This window comes from Cydia fagiglandana, chromosome 12 (genome assembly GCF_963556715.1).
Source record: "Cydia fagiglandana chromosome 12, ilCydFagi1.1, whole genome shotgun sequence".
NCBI lineage: Eukaryota > Metazoa > Arthropoda > Insecta > Lepidoptera > Tortricidae > Cydia > Cydia fagiglandana.
This window is the reverse complement of record NC_085943.1, coordinates 18,537,679-18,558,454: the sequence shown is the minus strand read 5'-3', so window position 1 is coordinate 18,558,454 and position 20,776 is coordinate 18,537,679. Positions and strand designations below refer to the sequence as shown.

Sequence of the window (20,776 nt, the reverse complement as noted above, 5' to 3'; positions counted from 1 at the left end):
ATTTATTTTCAAGTAATAAGAGGTAACTTAACCTATTTGTGCCTTGGATGAAATTCGATCAAATAGCTTTATTGAAAAGGAGCAGACAATAGTTATTTGTTAATTTGAAGTAACTTTCTAAAACATCATATTCATCATATTTAATTCATCATATGTCTCTATTGTTTCCTGTCTTCTGGCTTAGTTGGCAAAACCTGTATGTTAACTTTGGGAATAATTAGGAAAACTAAAGTTTTTTTTTTATTTGATGTTTTTTAAAGGATGGAGGCAACAAATCTGGCCTTGTCTCCGCGGGAGACCCTTAAGCCACGCGACCACAAGGCCATGCAGCTCAACAGCAAACCCAACCAAGTAAGCTTCTCACCAGCGACACAGTTTCAGGCGACGTGAGATATCCGAAAACTTCATCTCCTGGGGGGCTAGTCAAGATAACAATCGTTGATAGAAAACGCCAATCAAAACTTAAACAATATATGGAAATAGTCACGTTACTTTTCGTAGCTCTTCCCATGCCGATTCTACTGATAGACAGTTAACAGTGTTGCCGTTTGTGCGATTGCGAGTGCGACTCATATACTTACTTTGTTCTTTTCTGTAGAATAAGCAATAAGTATATACCTGTATAATATACCTACCTGCTTGAAAGGAGACGGCAATATAATACAAGGTACGAGTTCAAGATCATCATTGTCGTTGTGTATGAATTTAACACAAAACATTCTTCTCACGTACGTAAATCTACAACTTCGCCTTGCCAAATCCAACTCGCTAAAATCAACCAGGAGTAAAACAAAAACGAAGCGACTCTATAGTCTGTATCTTTAGGTATTTAAATAAAAGTAAACCAAATCTACCCTCTAACTTCTTAAGCCAGTTGAGGGTAGATGAAAACATTACATGAATGTAGGTTAAAGTCAGACTATTCAGTGACAGATCCAGGCGGTTTTGTATTTGCTTGGTTAACCAATAAATGTTATTAACTACCGGAAAATGTACAAATTATTTGTTTACTATTATTTAAATACCTAAAGACACAGAGTATAACGTTCGACTGTATAAAACCTTCTTTCTAGGTGTCAACGGTGCTTCTATACGGGGTCCCGATCGTGTCGCTGGTGATCGAGGGCGTGGAGCGGCTCTGCCTGGCCCAGATCTCCAACACACTTCTGAAGCAGTTCTCCTACAATGAGATCCACAACCGGCGGGTAGCGCTGGGGATTACATGCGTGCAGTGCACACCGGTACAGCTGGAGATACTACGGCGGGCTGGTGCTATGCCCGTGTCCTCGCGACGCTGTGGTCAGTTACAGTTTTATGTAGATTGGCACAGGTCTGGCACTCTTGTTGTACGAGAAACAAAATCTCGTACCTCATCCTTGAGCCCAAGCGTGTAAACAGACGGCACCACCGAAGCAAGCGGCGCGGCGTACGTCATGTTTAAATTAACTAATTTGCAATACCGAAGTGATCCCGTAAGTGTTCCGTGAACAAAGTTTTATACGGAACACTAAAAACATATACGGTGACCAGAGGGTTGGCCAATACTTTGCCCAACGGATCAGCATTACCATCCAGCGGGGCAATGCGGCCCGCCTTCTGGGCGCCCTACCGAGCGACTACGACTTAGGTAATTTTTTTATTTTTTAGTTTTTAGTGTTTTTATTATGTTATCAAAATGTTATTAAATATATGCAAGCATGCTGCCCAAATCTCTTGGAAGTTCGAAGCAACAACAAAGCTGCATTTGCCCCGACAAACGCGCCACTATACGCTCGCTCGCCATGAAGCCCATACAGTACCTACCTACACATATACTTATTCCGCGTGTTATTTTGTCATACCCATATGCTAAATGCTACCTAATTAACATATTATGTAATGCTACGATTTATTTTATCCATAGGTATGATAACGCGGCGAGAGGCCGAGAGGTTGTGTAAGTCGTTCCTAGGCGACAATGCTCCGCCGCGGCTCCCAGACGACTTCGCCTTCGCCGTTCACCACGAGTGCGCCTGGGGCTGCCGGGGCGCCTTTTTGCCTGCTAGGTACTTATTTACAAGATATTCCTAATTAGAGTAATTACATTGTTTTGTTCTTTCGCTAACGGACGGACGAAAACGGACCTCGCAGATGTGACTTCGCTCACGGCTAGATTAGTTCTCGCTACGCCGCTGTGTTCAGTTGTCACATAACGTACGAAATTTCTTGTATTTATAACACTTCCCTGTGTACAGAAGCGCTGCGACTTCCGATGTGTCGGAAGCCGGTGTTGCTCGAAGGCTGCGACGGTATCTCGTCTTTTTTCTAACAGGTAAACTGTAATAATTTGAAAGGCATGGTTAAGCGTGACTCATGTTAGACCGGGCCGTGTCTGGGCCGGAGCTTCCGGAGCTTACTTTTCTATGACATGACAGAAAACGATGCGCCGAGAGCTCCGGCCCGGACACGGCCCGGTCTAACGTGAGTCATCCTTTATTCTTTCTCACGGCCTAGATACGAGTACTGTCGTGGCGCATCTGAATATCCAACATTCTTGGATATTGTTTCGTCCTTAGGCGTACGGTCTTGTACGCCGAAAAACACAAAATACATAGGTACGTGAATATCAAATTCCGTGGCAGGTACAATTCATCTCGCGCAAAATGCATCAAGTGCGCATACTGCGGGCTGTTCTTCTCCCCCAACAAGTTCATCTTCCACTCTCACCGGGTCGGCCCCGGCGACAAGTACGTGCAGCCCGATGCGGCGAACTTCAACTCGTGGCGCCGCCACATGAAGCTGAGCGGGTCCCCGCCAGATGAGGTCGTGCACGCTTGGGAGGACGTCAAGGCCATGTTTAATGGTGGGACGAGGAAGAGGATGCTGTCCGCTGCTAGGTAAATAAGGATTTTCAGTAACGAATGCCTTCAATTGACAATCATAGCGAGACGGTGAATTGATTTTAAATTGTTTGTTCAATGTGTTACTCGTAGTTCGAGTAGGTAGTGTGTGTTCTCGCGCTCACAGGTGACTGAGCTTTGATGACTCCACCAACGTCTCCAACGCAAGGCGCATTCCGATTTTCGGTTTAGTCCACTTCTGTTACATTTATATTAATTTAAAATTTTCGTAGTATCGGCCCAAAGTGTCAATGAATTTAAGAATAAACTAGACAAGCACAATGCAAACTCTACTCAACACTGAAAACTCGATTGATGGCTCTAGATACAGGCATTATCAGTTATTTCAACTGCCTGCCTGCTTCACAAATAATAAATAATAATAATAAATTCGGTGTCTTGTTTCAAATGCTTAGGTTGCAATTTGTCCTTAAACAAACTTCCTATAGTAAAAAAACACTTGCTTTCATTCAGCTCTTGCCAGGGTGGCTGTAGTTAAGTCTTACTTTAATCTCACCAAAAAGTTCAGCTTTAATGTGCCACAGACGAGTGTCGATTCGCAGGCCGGAGGCGGAGGCCGGCGAGGCGAAGCGCGCCGCGACGAGTCCACCGGCGCACGCGCCCGTGCCACGTCTGGCAGACTACGTGTGGGGTGCGCGGCTGCCGTTGCCTTACGCTCTACCCTGGCTGAAGCCAACGTTGTGGTCGCCAGGTATGTGGTGACAGACAAGTGTAGATCCGCAGGCCAAAAGTGGTTACGAAGCGGCTATGGTCTCTAGCTGCCATCTCATCTTCTGTTTTCAAGAGTTGTGTACACTGTTAAGGGGTAAAGTTGTCGTCTGAGCTCCTTATTCTATGAGGCCGTGAACTGGATGTATACGTGGCTGTCGACGTAGCGAGACCGCTCATACATTTAGCCGAGGACAATGTATACTTACTTAATGGCGCAACGACCCAAAATGAGTCTTGGCCTCCGACACGAGTACACGCCAGTTGTCTCGATCCTGTACCATCTCCCGCCAGTTATCGGCATGGAGATCGCGCAAGTCCGCTTCAACCGCGTCGCCCCAGCGGTACCTGGGACGTCCGATCGGCCTCCGCCATACCGGGCGTCCCAGGTATGCCCTCTTAGCTCCTCCATTCTCAAAACGTATGCACAAGGGACAATGTATGCATGGCCTTAATTTGCCGCTGGCCGCTCTACGTGCGATCGGCGACGTGTCCAGTCTCCGGCCTCATGCTTACAGCAATCATAATATAAGTATCAGGTACTTACCTAGTTCCAGATCTGAGGTACAATGATTTGATATTTTATGGAAAACCTTTAGTTAAAATTCCGTTTTGTTTTACCTATCTTTTTGTTATGTGTAGGAGCATTGACAGCATTAAGCAGCGTGGGGTCTCTTGAGGAGCCGCGCGCGTTCCGGCCCGTGCGGCGCGAGTCACCACCGTCACCCGGCATGTCTTCAAGGTCACCGTTGTCACCGAACAGGTATACTATTCTATACATTCTTAATTACTCATGCTCTGAAAGAGGGTCATTGTTGTTCTAAAAGGTGTGCAGAAAATGATACGTTTCTGCACTAGAGCATTTTAGATTCCAAGTACGATTTTTTTTTACGATAAGGTATTGAAATTTGGGTATAAATGGATTTGTTATACAATTTTCAATCTGATATTTTACTCCCCATTCCATAAATAACGATACTTTTGCCTAAATTGTTAATTGAAAATACCATCAAAAAATACTATAAAAAATTATACTTAGTTATATTCATATTCATATTCAATTCTTTATTGCAGATAACAGATGATCCATATTAAATTAAAATAATATTATGTTATGTTATGTTTTTATATAAACACATGCATTTTACTTTCCTCGTATTCGAAATAAAAAGTAGAGTGTTTAACTCGGGTGAAAGGCATAATTTCAGCCTCGGACTATTGTTGAGTAGTCGGTAGGTACAGCGTTAGTCTAAACTGACTAAAACTTTGAAGGAGTGACGCGTTTTACTATTGTAGTTTTATGTCCATAAGTTTTACCCAGGTCGCCTCTAGCGTCACCAGCGAGAGCTCGCTCCCCGCGATCACCTCACCGCTCACCGCACCGCTCGCCTCACTGCTCACCTCACCGCTCACCGCACCGCTCGCCTCGTAGCAGCGAACGCGACAGCGATGAAAGCGTGGACATCGAGACCACCGAGGAAGACCAGCGAGATGTGGTAAGTTTCTGTCAACAATCTTCAGAACCAGTTTTTAGAATAAACTGCATAAAAACGTCTTCTCTTGATGGCGTTAGGGCAGGCAAACTAGGGTAATGTAGCAGTTCTATCGTAGATTTAGGTCATTAACATATATTTGAGTGTACTAACTCTTGTCGGCGGAGAAATTTGGCGGTTTTCGCCTTCTCTTCGACAGCCTGATATGACACGAAGTTCATATTTTCCTTTATTTGTTCATGTACGCTCTCCTTGGTCTTCCTTTCTTCCTTTTTGCTTCATCTTTCCCTTCTATGATGTTTTTTTTATAAACTCGTCGTGTCTATCAGGTGCCTAAGCATCTTTCTTCTTTTAACAAACTCCTCCTGTTTCCTAATACCTACTATACGTAAAACCTCTTCGTTGGTTTGCTTTGCCATTCGACGCCAGTAAGGTAAGCACGGGTATATACTATGTAAATACTTATAGGCAATAATTACATGGGTTATATACAAGTATTATCATGTACCCGGGACCTCAAATTACAACTACCCCAAATATAATAAACCGCATTAACCCAACATAAAAGAATCCCAATCACTCCAAACTTCCTTCCAAAAGCTCTCTCAACTTACGTAAACGTTTCTCAAAGATGCAATTTAATAGCCAAGTATTGAGCTTAAAGCTCCAGCCAGCGAGCCATTCGGGGGCAACCGAGCCAGACCGATCCAATTTAAAAAGTTCGGAGCGTTCGCAATCACCTCGCGCTGTAATCGCGTGATTAGGTTTTTTACTGCGGTACCATTGATTGAGAGATGCAGTTGGAAATGAGCGACTGGATTGTGGTGTACGTGGTTGGATATTGTCTATTGGTGATATATAAATTGCTGCTGCATTTTATAATTTACTAGCGACCCCCCTATTTCGCAATGCAGACAAACCTTCCTCAAGAATCACTCTATCGATAGGTGAAAACCTCATGAAAATCCGTTCAGTAGTTTTTGAGTTTATCGCGAACATACACACAAACAGACAGACGCGGCGGGGGACTTTGTTTTATAAGGTGTAGTAATGAAGGATGGTCGACATTGTGTAAAATACATGTATACCTAAGCAGTCTGATTCTAGCTGCTCACGGACCGTGAGCTCGATTCTGTCTATAATTTATTGTTCTGTACGGACATGATGGTCGTTTTTGTCTACGTGACAGCGTGATAAAACGGTGTCCGTCACTTTCTATCCCACGGTGTTAAAAAGTGACAGTTATTTTATAACGTGGATAAAGATGGATAAAGCCATCCATAATACGCCGGCTGGAACTGTTATGGATATGACCTGTCAGCAGCCAACAGTGACATTTCTGGACCCCGAGGTGACCAGTGACATATCTACGGATGGACTGCGTCATTGACCCCCTACGCAGCGCTCACTTCTGCTTCTTAGCCTAAAAATCTTCAGAGTTCGTGCGCAAAATATACCTATCTCCGTAGTTAACACACTTTGTCTGCAGAGCGCTAATGGAAGTTTGACATAAATGAGTAAGTTATTATCAGATGTCATCAAATTTAGATTTAGGTACCTATAAAATTCTACAGAATGATTATAGTCTGTGCGGAAAGAGAAGAGTCGTGGGATGTATGGGCCCCAAAAACTTCCACGACTTTTCTCTTTCCGAACAGACTCTAACTGAAAGTTCATGACTATTTGCCATGCCGCTACGCCTCTACGAACGTAGCACGTAGATGTCCAGCAGCGTAGCACCCGTAGCTTAAAGGATAACACTTGTACAACTTAGCTAGAGGTAGACCAAGAAAAGTCTGCAGCGATTTTCATAGCCCATGCAAGTGTTATTTTAATCGTCAAACTTCTATGAAATTATGACGTAGGTATAAATAACACTTGCACTGCGTGGGCTATCAAAATCGCTGCAAACTTTTCTTGGTCTAACTCTAGTAGCGCCAGCGCCCCTATGCCTAGAGTGATTATGAAAATCATAAAGTATTTTTTTTTTAAAGAACGCTGTAAATATAACTGCTTTACCTATCCGTCTATAATATTTTTTCGTAAGTTCGTCGGTAAATTTTATCGTAATAGCAATAATAGCTTTAAAATTCGGGTATGCCTACAGGGAAAACGTAAACCTAACTTTAATGTGCAAGATCGGAAACAATAATCTTGAAAATGGTTTATTTATTTTCATGGTCACGCAACCATTTTAAAAGCAGAGAAATCTAGATCATTCCCATAAAAGAAAGTTCAGCTACAGCATTCCCATTCAGAATCAGACTCACGTACATTTTTTCCAATCCGAATGGCCAAACTTAGGTAATTAATGCGTTGATTAATTCAATTCGGCTGGCAACACAGCCATTTGAGTTCGCGCCGCGTCCGGGAATCCCCCGAGCGAAACAAAATGGCCGCCGGCTTTGCACGTCGTAAACTGAGTAATTACTGGAGTTCATTTCGGTTTTAAATAAGAGAGAAAATGTTTAATTTAGTTCCCGATTCCAATTAATTGGGGATCGGGAGTTTTTGCGACCGAATTCTTTGTTTACCTGACGCTATTGACGGAGTATTAAGTAAGGACGGTCGATGGGGATTATTCCCGGCCTTGAGTCTGAAAGGAATTATTTTTTTAATTGGCGCGGATTTGGCTCGTGTACCTGTTTCTGTACGCTTCTTTACGTCTGCTGTTTGAATACTTGAGAATTATTTCGGCAATTACTTTTCGGTCACGGGATTATTGTGGCATATCATGGGCATATCATTGACGATGAAATGTCTTTGGAGTCAGACAAAATTACAGTTCTATATGGTCCGATTTTCTGCTGTTTAGAACTGTGGAAATAGCAAACCTCTTGGTAGATGTTTTATGAGTTTGTAATCCAAAGCGGCATTCGAAGTTGTAAACTCTAATGGATACTATATGTTATTATAGGTCCCATCTAACTAATAATGGACATTACCTTTTTAAGGCGCGATACGATTATGCCCGGGCGCATGATCGTAAAAAAACGAGTCCAAAAATGGACAATTTGTTAGTGTACCTAATTGTACAATTTGTACCAATAACGATTGGTATAAATAGTCGGATGGTTTCAAAATTAATATACAGCCGATTTGTGCGGCTCATGGTAACGCGATATAATCGATATTATGTGTCAATGAGTTAGTTACCAGTAGGAGGAGCGCTAATGAACGGCTCGTAATTAACGCGCGCGGAGAGCCCTCCGCCTAATCCCTTCAAAGGGCGGGTGCTGGTGAGTTTACACTAATTTTACTGCGAAATAAAGGTATAATAAATACTCATTTAGGGCACATGCCTGCACAAGTTACGTTTAATTAAGTGGGATTTCCACACATTATTAAATCAAATTTCTTTGGCGAAAATAATAATCAAGTTGTCTGTTATTGCTAGAGTTAGACCAAGAAAATTCTGCAGCGATTTTGATAGCCCTCGCAGTGCAAGTGTTATTTACACGTTATAATTTAACGTTTAACGTTTTAAAATGACACTTGCTTTCAAAATCGCTGCAGACTTTTCTCGGTCTGACTCTAAGTAGGTTTGGGTTAAACAGTCGTTAGGCACGTCGGGTGATATTGCGCGCCTTACAATACGATGTCGCCAGACATGTCGAGTGAGTCCCAGCAACGTGTCGTGAGACATTTGTCGTCTCGATCCCTGGCTCATATACCGGGTGTGGCCTGTAACACGAGCAAATAATTAAAACATAACTAGATTGTACTCCTCAAACGGTGAAACTTTTGTTCAACAACTTTTAAAAATTATGAAGTACCTATTTAGACTCCCTATTTTTCATACGAAATAAATATTATCTTCAATGGACGCCATCGCCACGCCATATCATTGTGATTGACGTTGCTTGTCACGCCTTAAACATAACAAAATTCGCAATACATTGCGTCTTAGAATAAACTTTAAAGTGTATTAAAAATCAAACCACAATATGTTATTTTTAAAAGTCACTGAACAGATGTTGGTCAGTATGAGGAGTACAGCCTACAATTTAATTTTTTGCTCATATTACAGGCCACACCCGGTATATTTGTGGATCGTAGGCTTGTGAAGATGTTTGTGAACTCGACAGTGCATTTATTTTAATGCAATTTTATTGAAATCGCGAAGCGTCTGGTTGACGTAACTGGTGAGTGGTAACCAAAGAGCTGGCGGCTACCTCGCACTATCAGCATTGCGATATAGCGAGGAAATGCCGCCAACATCGTTGGTACAATGCCTCAAGGGCCTATTTTAGATTTAATCTAGTTATTAATTTCTTTTAGTAATACTGTATGTATCTTGTTTTTATTTTAATAAATCCAGCAATATCTCGGGCTAAAGCTACACAAGTAACCCGATGTTTCAATTTAGAAGATTGAGCATAGCCTCGCCTCAGTTTGAACAGCGCGCGTGCAGGGCTGCCGCTTGTTGATCCACCACTATTCAGAATTAACACCGTCGACAACCCTAATCCGTAACTACTCCAAGTCTCCGATTACGTTTGCGTTCATCTATTTAAAAGTATTTGTATAAAATGAATGAAATAGGTAGACAACTGTTAGTTTCGTAGGCATGGTTTGATGCACTTATGACTAGACTTGACTAGAGATCAGTGTTGGCCGAACGTTAATTGCAATTGACCATTAACTAGTACACATTGAACCGTAAACGGTAACGGACGGTTAGAGTTGACGGTTCACTTTCTACTGGTTATTGGTCAAGAATGTTCAATTGCATTAACGTTTCGGCCAACACTGCTAGAGATGTACCGAATATTCGGTTACTATCCGGTATCCGGCCTGTCCGGCCATTATTGAAGGTGTTCATTCATTCATTCATTATTTTAACATCCGGCCGGATACCGAATAGTGGCCTAACATTGCTTGATTTCGAGTTAATAAAATTGAAATAAGAAACACTCACGGTCATAATCGTAGGTACACATTTATTACTTTAAAACAATTTAAACATTCCACTCACTTGCACGCGCACCGCGCACTCATTTCGAACCTAGAAATGAGTCTACGCGAACGTTCACTACGAAACAGGTCGTACACGCGTATTCGGGAAACGAGATAATCACAAGATCTAGAAAGGATATAGAGATCAACTAGATTTACATTAGATATCGACTAGATATGACTTGGATATCTAAGTCATAACTTGTCGAAATCGTTCAAGAGGGCCTCCAGAATCGCGGAAACGTCAAATTTGACATATCTATCTTACAAATATCTTTAAATTATCCATATCGTAACTTGCTGAGGTCTAGTAGAGATCTAATACATTTTCAGAATCGAGCCGAAAACCTGCACAATGCGCAGCTGAAAAACCGAAATGTAGGTATAGTTCCACAGGCTGAATATTCGGCGGCCGGATACCAAATATTCGGCCGATGGACTGACCGAATATCCGGTATCCGGTATCCGGCCAAACAACTATCCGTTGCATCTCTACTTATGACGGTAGAATCGGTAGATCGATAGTATAAATGGATACCTACAGCTGTACCCATACAACCATTTCCAGTCGCCGTTACGACGCGGTGTAGACACATCTTGTGTCGACACCGTCTGTTTCGGTCACAATTCCAGTCGCAGAGTCGTCGCCGTGTCGACACAGTTACCAGAAATGGGGAAGGGTCGACACATGACACAAAGTGACATAAAGTGTGGTCGCCGTGTGCACACATTGTTACTAGTTTGCGACTACTTTATGCCAAAATCATTCGTTCATTCGTTCATTTTGTTCCTGTCAAATGGAAACTGTCAGATGGAAAAATAGTTAAATAAAAATAAGTGACATTAATACGCCATCTCTAAAACGGATTACAAGACGCAATTATATATTGTTTGCATTTATATTACAATAGGACTTAAATTATTATGGGGAATTAAACTGCTCGAGTGATTTGATAAACTAAGTGTAATATAATCAACGCGCCACCAAATTGTTTTAGTTTAGCCGGAAATGAAATTGTTTACTTCTCAGTGCCTGTGTTCATAAATATATTATTTGGTGCATTTTTAGTACTTCGATGCGTATACTATACTTAAATAACAGAAATAACGCTTTACATACTACGAAACTTGTTAATTATGATGTATAAATATGGTTTAAGGCTGAGAAATATTGCAGTCACAAAGTAGTCGCAAATGTTTCGACTTTGTGTCGACTCTGTGTACACACATGACACGCGCTGTCAAAAGTAATAACAAAGTTACTGGATTTGCAAAATGGCTCCTTGTGTTCATTTGTTTTCAGATATTCTCAAAGTGTAAAAATGCCGTGGCCAGAGATGGGACTTAATAGATTAACTGTTTATTCGACTAATTAATGGAATAAAAAAAGTTAATCCTCAAATTTTAATCACGATTAGTTTAGTCGACCTAACATAAATTGAAATTGAATTAATCTGAACATTAATCGAATAAATTATCGATTAAATCTCGGTTGGAAGTTGACAGGGGGCCTTTTTTGTACGTAAAAATAATAGAGATGTCTTGCATGCAGATGGTAGCCAAACACTTTGTCATAAAAGTCGAGATGGGTGTCGATTTATAGGTTTTAGAGAGTGCCGATTTCGAAAATGATGACCATTTTGGATTCCAAGATGGCGGCCATGCACTATATCATAAAAGTCGTCATGGATGTCGTTTTGTAGGTTTTAGGGGGCCCCGATTTAGAAAATGATGACCATTTTGAAATCCAAAATGGCGGCCATGCACTATGTCATAAAAGTCGTCATGGGTGTCGTTTTATAGGTTTTGGGGGGCGCAGATTTAGAAAATGATGAACATTTTCGATTCCGAAATGGTGGCCATGCACTATATCATAAAAGTCGTCATGGGTGTCGTTTTATAGGTTTTAGGGGGCGCAGATTTCGAAAACGATGACCATTTTGGTTTCCAAGATGGCGGCCATGCACTATGTCATAAAAGTCGTCATGGATGTCGTTTTATAGGTTTAAGGGGGCCCCGCTTTCGAAAATGATGACCATTTTGGAATCCAGAATGGCGGCCATGCACTATGTCATAAAAGTCGTTATGGGTGTCGTTTTATAGGTTTTGGGGGGCGCAGATTTCGAAAATGATAACCATTTTCGATTCCAAAATGGCGGCCATGCACTATGTCATAAAAGTCGTCATGGATGTCGTTTTATGGGTTTTAGGGGGCCCCGATTTAGAAAATGATGACCATTTTGTAATCCAAAATGGCGCCATGCACTATGTCATAAAAGTCGTCATGGATGTCGTTTTATAGGTTTTGGGGGGCCCCAATTTTGAAAATGATGACCATTTTGGAATCCAAAACGGCGGCCATGCACTATGCCATAAAAGTCGTCATGGGTGTCGTTTTATAGGTTTTAGGAGGCGCAGATTTCAAAAATGATGACCATTTTGGATTCCAAGATGGCGGCCATGCAGTATGTCATAAAAGTCGTCATGGATGTCGTTTTATAGGTTTTAGGGGACGCAGATTTCGAAAATGATGGCCATTTTGGAATCCAAAATGGCGGCCATGCACTATGTCATAAAAGTTGTCATGGGTGTCGTTTTATAGGTTTTAGGGGGCCCTGATTTCGAAAATGATGACCATTTTGGAATCCAAAATGGCGGCCATGCACTATGTCATAAAAGTTGTCATGGGTGTCGTTTTATAGGTTTTAGGGAGCACAGATTTCGAAAATAATAACTATTTTGGAATCCAACATGGCGGCCATGCATTATGTTAAAAGTCGACATGGTCGTTTTGTTGGTCATGGTCATCATTTTCGAAATCTGCTCTTCCTAACACCTATAAATCAACATCTATGACGGCTTATATGACAAAGTGCACGGCAGACATCTTGGAATCCAAAATGGTCATCATTTTCGAATTCTGCACTCCCTAAAACCTATAAAACGATATCCATGACGACTTTTATGACAAAGTGCACGGCACACATCTTGGATTCCAAACTGGTCATCATTTTCGAAATCGGCACTTCCTAAAACCTCTAAAACGATATTCATGACGACTTTTATGACAAAATACGTAGCCGCGATCTTGGATTATAAAATGATCATCGTTTTCGAATTCTGCACTCCCTAAAACCTATAAATCGACATCCGTGACGACGCAAGTTATCTTTATTTTCAGATCTAACAAATTGCTACAGAATACAAAGGACAAAAAAAGAAGCGAGGAGGTAATGAAACAAGCAAAAATACAGATGATTCCTCGACGTAATTGGATGCTTCTTAAATTGTGTCCAGATTTTTTTCTCATAAAAGTTTTTATTTTTCACATATTACTCTCACAAGTTCCGTGACATTTCGACCTTGTATTTTTTTACTTACTTACTTACTGCCGTGGCGCAGCGACCCGAAGTGGATCTTGGCCTCTGACACTAAGGAACGCCATGCTTCTCTGTCTAGCGTGTGTATTTTTTTAAGTAAATGTTTTTGTTTATCTTTGAGGATCTCACTAGAATAATATAATCAAGGTATGTTTATACATATTTGATGATTAAAATAGTAACGCAAAAAAAAAATTATATTTGTGTCTTATATTCCTGCCGAAGACTTTTATTTTTCCTTGTCCTTGTACTTCTACACAAGTTTGGTCAAGTAATAAGAATTTAGGGCTCTCAATTTTATTTTGACTTCTACAACAGTAAAGCTACGAGGCCATGTTTGGTATCGTTTTCGTATAAATGCGCAGTACCAAATTTAGTTATGGTATCACATTGACACCATTCCAAAGTAAAAACATATAAACTTATTTTCTTTTAAACTCCTCTTCACGCTTAAACTGCTGAACAGTTTTAATTTAAATTTAGTACACATATATTTTGAGTCCCGAGACAGGACATAATAAGTTATCTCAAAAATCATCCTTTAAAGGTGTGAAATGAGGTGTAGGGGGGAATTCAGAATTGACTTCTTGAAGTTAATACTGTTTAAGTTTAGGTCATGTTTTTTTTTATCATTTTTAACTAAATCAAAGATGTAGACCATCCCAAATTTAATATAAATCGGTTCAGCGGTTATTGATTTCCCGTACAAATTTCCACGCCACTTTTCACATCTTCAAAAGATGATTTTGTTTATAAGATCTATCCTATGTCCTGTTCCGGGACACAAACTATTTCTGTACCAAATTTCAACGAAATCGGTTCAGCGGTTAAGCGTCAAGAGAAGTTTAAAAAAAACCGGCCAAGTGCGAGTCGGACTCGCGTATTAAGGGTTCCGTACATTAAGTCCGACTCGCGCTTGACTGCACATTTCTAATAGGTTTTCCTGTCATCTATAGGTAAAGAACTATTTTGTGTATTCAGACGGACAGACATACAGACGCACGAGTGATCCTATAAAGATTCCGTTTTTTGCTTTTGAGGTACGGAACCCTAAAAAGATTTTTTTTAATTTTGTGGAATGGTGTCAATGTGATACCTTAAATGGATTCAGCAACCCAGCAACGAAAACGATACCATACACGGCCTAGCACCTTCACTGATATAGATATATCAAGATAAAATTGAGAGCCCTAAATAAACTTTCAAGAGCGGATATCTCAAAAACTATTCAACATATCCAAAAATTGACTGAATAAACTTGTAACAAATTAAATTAACTTTCATTTTGTATAAGTGGCCATGTCGCTAAGATGCATAGTTTCCGAGATATAATCGAAAAACCGGAAAATGGGACCTTCAAAGCCCCCTCTCTTCCCCCCGCTCAAGGGCTACGGCCGGGGACTTTTGATATGTTCACCTCCTAACTTGTCCAAACCAAGTTACAGAGTCAAAAATTGTGTTCCGAGCATTTCCCTCTACAACGTTTTGGAGCATTCGTTGGCTGACCTAAGTAGCTTATTGCATTTCTTTAAAAACTTTTCTGTAAAAGGCTGACGGGTGTTGGGTGTTTATATGGTTTTGGTCGATTATTCGATTATTATCATTTGCATCGCCCATGATGACTTACTAGAATTACTTACGAGCACACGATACACTAATAGTAGTTTGACAAACCTTGGTTTTCAAGAGGTATTTTATATTGACATTTGCTGTCACAAATTTGCTGTCAGATTTAGTCGCAAACCGCACGCAAAGTGCACACAAATGTGTCGACACCTTGTTACGGAAAAGTGTACACACGGCGACGACACTTTGTTTCGAAACAATTCTAGACACATTGTGTGGACTCTGTTACGACACATCTGACATTTAGTTACCACTTTGATGATTCTGCGACTGGAATGGTTATATGGGTAGTGAATACCGTTTTGTACTGAAATTGACTGAAGTAGCATTACAGATACGAACATTTCCGTGAAAATAAGATGGGAAAGGATTACGGCGCGATACGAAAAGTGAATTAGAGATTAACTAGATACGATATAGTAAAGATATGTGACGTCGCACGGATAAAGGTACCTTATGGCGGTTGGCGCTTACGATTATTAACGTCGCTCCAATATTATTGTGGCGCTATGCGACGTAAGCGCCCGCCGCCATAAGGTACCTTTTGTCGTGGAACGTCACATAACTTTACTATTTCATATCTAGTGAATCTCTAATTAATTTCCCGAATCGCGGCGCCAGCCGCCATAAGGTACCTTTTGCTTTGGAACGTCACATATCTTTACTATTTCATATCTAGTGCATGTCTTATTCATTTCCCGAATCGAGCCGTTACTCTCTACCTACACTACATCTGTACTTAGTTGCGCGAATTATACCTTGAAATCTATACATACCTAAGGGTTTCATTCTCTGAAAATTTCACAGCACAAAGCGGATATACATAGTTATTATATAAGCAATACATATTAAGATTAACTAACTAATCAAGCTGTTGCCTCTCAGAAGCCTAATACATTTACTATAAAGACCTCAAATTCCATATTATTCTGAATACCAATTATTTATTTCACCAAACAAAATTGCATTTGTTTCGGCATGTGTTCATAAGTATGCCTATAGGAAAGAGTCTGTGCGGAAAGAGAAGAGTCGTGAAATGTAAGGAAGCTCATACATTCTACGACTCTTTCCACACAGACTCTAGTTTATATAAGGCGCTACCTTATTAGTTGCAGATATTTATACAGCTGATAGTACTCGGTTCCTGAGGCATATTTGGAGAAAACTGAAAAACTAATTTGCTACGTAAAAACACCCTGTTACTGTGATTATTAAGACGAAACAGGAGCTGTGTTTTAAATATTTTAGGTAAACGCTAACGGAAGCGACTCCTAAAACTAGTGCGATAAGGACAAGGCGAAAATCCTAAAAACTAACTTTGTTCTTAAGTTACCAAAGTATTAGCATGCACATCTAGTACAAAGGTTTTTTAAAGCTACACCTAAAGCTGTATAAAGAGCTAGCACTGAACAATTAGGTAAGTGCACGGTAAGCCGCTTGCCGGATCCGATTTCGATATAATCAGCCGATTTAGTTTTGAGCCTCAGGCTGGAGAGGCATTCGACCTTTGAAAATATGATGTTGATTTGATATACCATACCCCCATACCAGCAACATGTTGAAATGGGGCCATTTCGTGGCACTTTAATCTTATTTTGTGTTTTCTTTTATACTATGTACTGTTCCGATTGTTTGTGCTTACGAATAAATCTATTCTATTCTATTCTATATACCTATCTCTCAGTCTCGTTCACAAAGGCGAGCGAGGTGCACTGATGGTAATGTAAAATTCATATTAAAATCAAGATTTATAAAGTTTGAATGCTCTTCCACGGAGCATAGACTGACCTTGTTATCGACTTGAGCCAAGTCGTAAATTGTTGTTTTTTGTATTATTTTTATTAATTTAAAATACTACAATTAAGTTAGGTTTTGTTTATAAGTTTTTATACAATTCTCATATTTGTTTGTTCCATTAATATTTCAGTAAACGCTTTCCACTACATAAATTGATAATATCCCAAATACACCGTCATAATTATATTAATTATCATGAGTAAGTACCTAATAACATTTAAAAACACGCACGCCTTTCTTGTTCCTCCAGGAGTCCATCATGCTCAGTTTATCTGCTTTTTACATTGTTTACTTGCTGTTATTAAAACGTGGACATCATCCTACCTGTGGACATTCATAAAAAAACCGTAACACCTAGGTTGTTAAATCTTATTGTTTTAATGTTATTGTATTTCTCGCAGTGCATCTTATTACAGCATATTAAAGAACCATCAAAAACATAAATGTAAATTGAAAGCCAAGTTCAATATGCGTCGTGGTTGACTTCACCGGTAGGTAAATATTTGAGATCTATATGGGTGCTAAGTTGTAGTTAAGTTTTAGGATATAATTAAAGTCCAGGATCTGACTTTTCACAGAACAGTCTCTATTGTAAAACTGAAATGCTATTAGATGCACTGAGCTTTACGATAAAAAAAATTAACGAAATGAGGCATCGTACGTAGGTACGTTAGTCCTATCCTATTGTAAAACTAAAACGCCGTTAGATGCACTAAGCTTACGACAAGAAAATAATTTCCCGAAATGAGGCATCTTATGTACATCCATTGAAGCATTTCTATGGAAGCCGGTATGTAGTCTGTAGGCGGGTCACGTCTCCTGCGAATAGGTTGTGCGACGATTCAATTGCGCACTTGATGTCGGTATAAATCACTGCGGTGAACGTGATAGGGCTTATTTACTCGGGACGGATTTAGGGCCTAGGGTTATCGCTATAGGGCCCGATTCGGATTTTAAAGACATCTATTAGATATCATTTAGACATCACCAAGATACGATAACGATATGTTTAAGATCTAACCTGTCAAATTTGACATTTGCGCGATTCTGGAGATACTCTTGACGACGATTTCCACAGGATGTGACTTAGATATCCAATTCACATCTTACTCTATCTAAAGTAAAAGTGACATTGCTTGCCCGAATTACGCTGCAAAAGAGAACTAGTTGATATCTAAACTATAACGTATCTAGAATGGATCTAGTACGTGTAGTCTCTTGTGAATATCTTGAAGTTCGAATACGGCAGATAGTTATTTACGTTTGTTCATTTGGCTTATCTAAGTATTTATATACAGTCAAGGTCATTATATTAACACGGTAAAAGCAATTGAAAGCTACACGCCACATGACGGCATTGCGCAACTGGCGACGGCGACGGTGGCGGCGGTGGCAACCATAGGTTGGAGCGAGACAGCGATCGGACCTTTCGTCCCCAGCTATGCTTGCCGCCGCCGTCGCTAGTCGCGAAATGTCGTGGCCGAGCCATAAGGATAAAATTCGTGTTTATGTTTCTATACCTCGAAATCAGACTGATCGATATTGAAATTTTGAGTTTTTAATGGCATCTGACTTCGTAAGTACCTATGTGATTAATGTGTCGTAAAAATATAATAGTCCTAGAACCTTGGGAACACTGTTTTTCTTATAATAAATATTTGGTTTTACCTCTATCTGTTGGTCATTAATACAGAAAAACTTATGTTTAATTTTAATACCTAACCCATGTAAATACATGACTATACAAATAAAAATCTTATCTTATCTTATCTTATCTTATCTCATCCTTACCTATTAAACTCCTGCAATAGTTGTAATAAATAAAGTTTTCATTCTCTGGGAACATGTTGAAGTGAGCAATTCGTTGAGACCCAACCTATTAGTTACGTGACTTGGCTGCAGAAAGAGATAGACAGATTGAATGGGGAGATACAATGGAGTCTAAAAACTGAAAAGCGGCCAAGTGCGAGTCGGACTCGCCCATGAAGGGTTCCGTACCAGCGAGTAACATAATAAAATTGCGGTTTACGATTTATGACGTATTAAAAAAAAATTACTTAAGTACCAGATCTCGCTCAAACCAATTTTCGGTAGAAGTTTGCATGTACATCATATATATTTTTTAGATTTATCATTCTCCTATTTTAGAAGTTACAGGGGGGGGGGACACACATTTTACCACTTTGGAAGTGTCTCTCGCGCAAATTGTTCAGTTTAGAAAAAAATTATATTAGAAACCTCAATATCATTTTTGAAGACCTATCCATAGACAACCCACACGACGGGTCTGATGAAAAAAAAAATTGAGTTTCAGTTCTAAGATAGGGGAACCCCCAAAATTTTATGTTTTTTTTTTCTATTTTTGTGTAAAAATCTTAATGCGGTTCACAGAATACATCTACTTGCCAAGTTTCCAGAGTATAGTCCTTATAGTTGCGGAAAAAAGTGGCTGTGACATACACGGACAGACGGACAGACATGACGAATCTATAAGGGTTCCGTTTTTTGCCATTTGGCTACGCAACCCTAAAAATGTGTTAGCAATGGATAAAGTATGTATTTAAGTGTAGTGTGTATGTATATCGTCGGAGGTGAATCTTGAAACTGAAAACGCAATTTAAGTCCCGTTGTGCAAGTTTAATAATCGTAAAAGTTTTAATTAGTGTTAAATTAATTTATTAGCAAATAATAACGAAAAGAAAAAGTTTCGTAATGAATGCAGTATATGCGAGAATATGATTTTTATTACTCGCTTCGCCTTCAAAAAATATCTACTTTTTTGACCACAGAATACACACTAAAATACAATCATGACTACCTACTCGTTAAATTATTTAAAACGCATACTTAACTTTAGTTGTGTTGGTAATACTTTAATCGCCGTAATGCGTTTACTTTGCTGTATGCGGTTCCATGTTTTCACTGCTTTAAGGTTTTAGTCTTTAGCTCTCCAATACTGCTCTATATGTATATTGCTCGTAACTTAACTGTTAAGTATCTATACTTATCACGCAATAATCAGTTTTCACGCACACCGTTATATTAGCCCTTAAGGCCCACTTACACCATTCCACTAACCCGGGGTTGACCGGTTAAACCGTTAACCTAATGTCCAACTGTACTGGTAACCATGGCAACTCCAGGTTTAACCGGGTAAACCCGGGTTAGTGAATGATGCAAGTGACCATAACCAATAAGCATGACCAGCATGGTCTACGTGCGACAAACACCGCAACGTCTAATAGATTTAGACAAGCAATTCCCATGTAAATGAACGCGGTCCCGCGGGACTCGCCCCGCCGGGACCACGTTAGGGTTGACAAAACTCCTGGCAGTTAATTAATTTTGACTCCGCAGAGCCTGGTATAGTTAAACCAAGAAAAGTCTGCAGAGATTTTGACAGTACACGCAGTGCAGTAGTACGGTTATGATGGTCGTATTTGTCTACATGACAGCGTGACAAAACGGCGTCCGTCTCTTTTTATCCCGCGGAGTTAAAAAGTGACAGTTATTTTATCACGTGGATAAATGTGAATAAAGCGATCCATAATACGTCTGCTGGTGTAATTTTAAACGTCAAATTTCCATGAAATTATGATATGTGCTGTCAAAATCTCTGCAGACTTTTCTTGGCCTAACTCTATTACGTAATCATGTTTGATCTAAAGGCCGTAACAGACTATCGCACCGCACCGCGACTTTGGAGCGATTCTAGGAATAGCTCGTACTGGCGTGGGCTTCCACACTATCGCACCGAATCGTCAAAACGGTGCGATCCTAGCTTACAGACTGCCGAACACGTGCGCCAGTTTTGCCAAGTGTTCCATATTTCCGTGTTTTTCAACGAATTATTGCAATGGAATCCTTTAAGATTGAATTTAAATTAATGTGGTTCCGCTTTTTTAGAGGTAGA

At 40.1% G+C, this 20,776-nt stretch overlaps 1 protein-coding gene across 1 annotated transcript in view; it reads left to right on the top strand.

Moving 5' to 3' along the window:
- Positions 1 to 261: 261 nt before the first annotated feature.
- Positions 262 to 20,776, top strand: part of LOC134669701 (SKI family transcriptional corepressor 2) — a 33,368-nt gene continuing 12,853 nt past the window's right edge. Inside the window, exons 1-7 of the mRNA XM_063527381.1 lie at positions 262 to 351; positions 1,074 to 1,299; positions 1,904 to 2,045; positions 2,622 to 2,876; positions 3,425 to 3,591; positions 4,251 to 4,371; positions 4,930 to 5,104. Coding sequence (XP_063383451.1) covers positions 262 to 351; positions 1,074 to 1,299; positions 1,904 to 2,045; positions 2,622 to 2,876; positions 3,425 to 3,591; positions 4,251 to 4,371; positions 4,930 to 5,104 — 1,176 coding nt within the window. The remainder of the gene's footprint in view (positions 352 to 1,073; positions 1,300 to 1,903; positions 2,046 to 2,621; positions 2,877 to 3,424; positions 3,592 to 4,250; positions 4,372 to 4,929; positions 5,105 to 20,776) is intronic.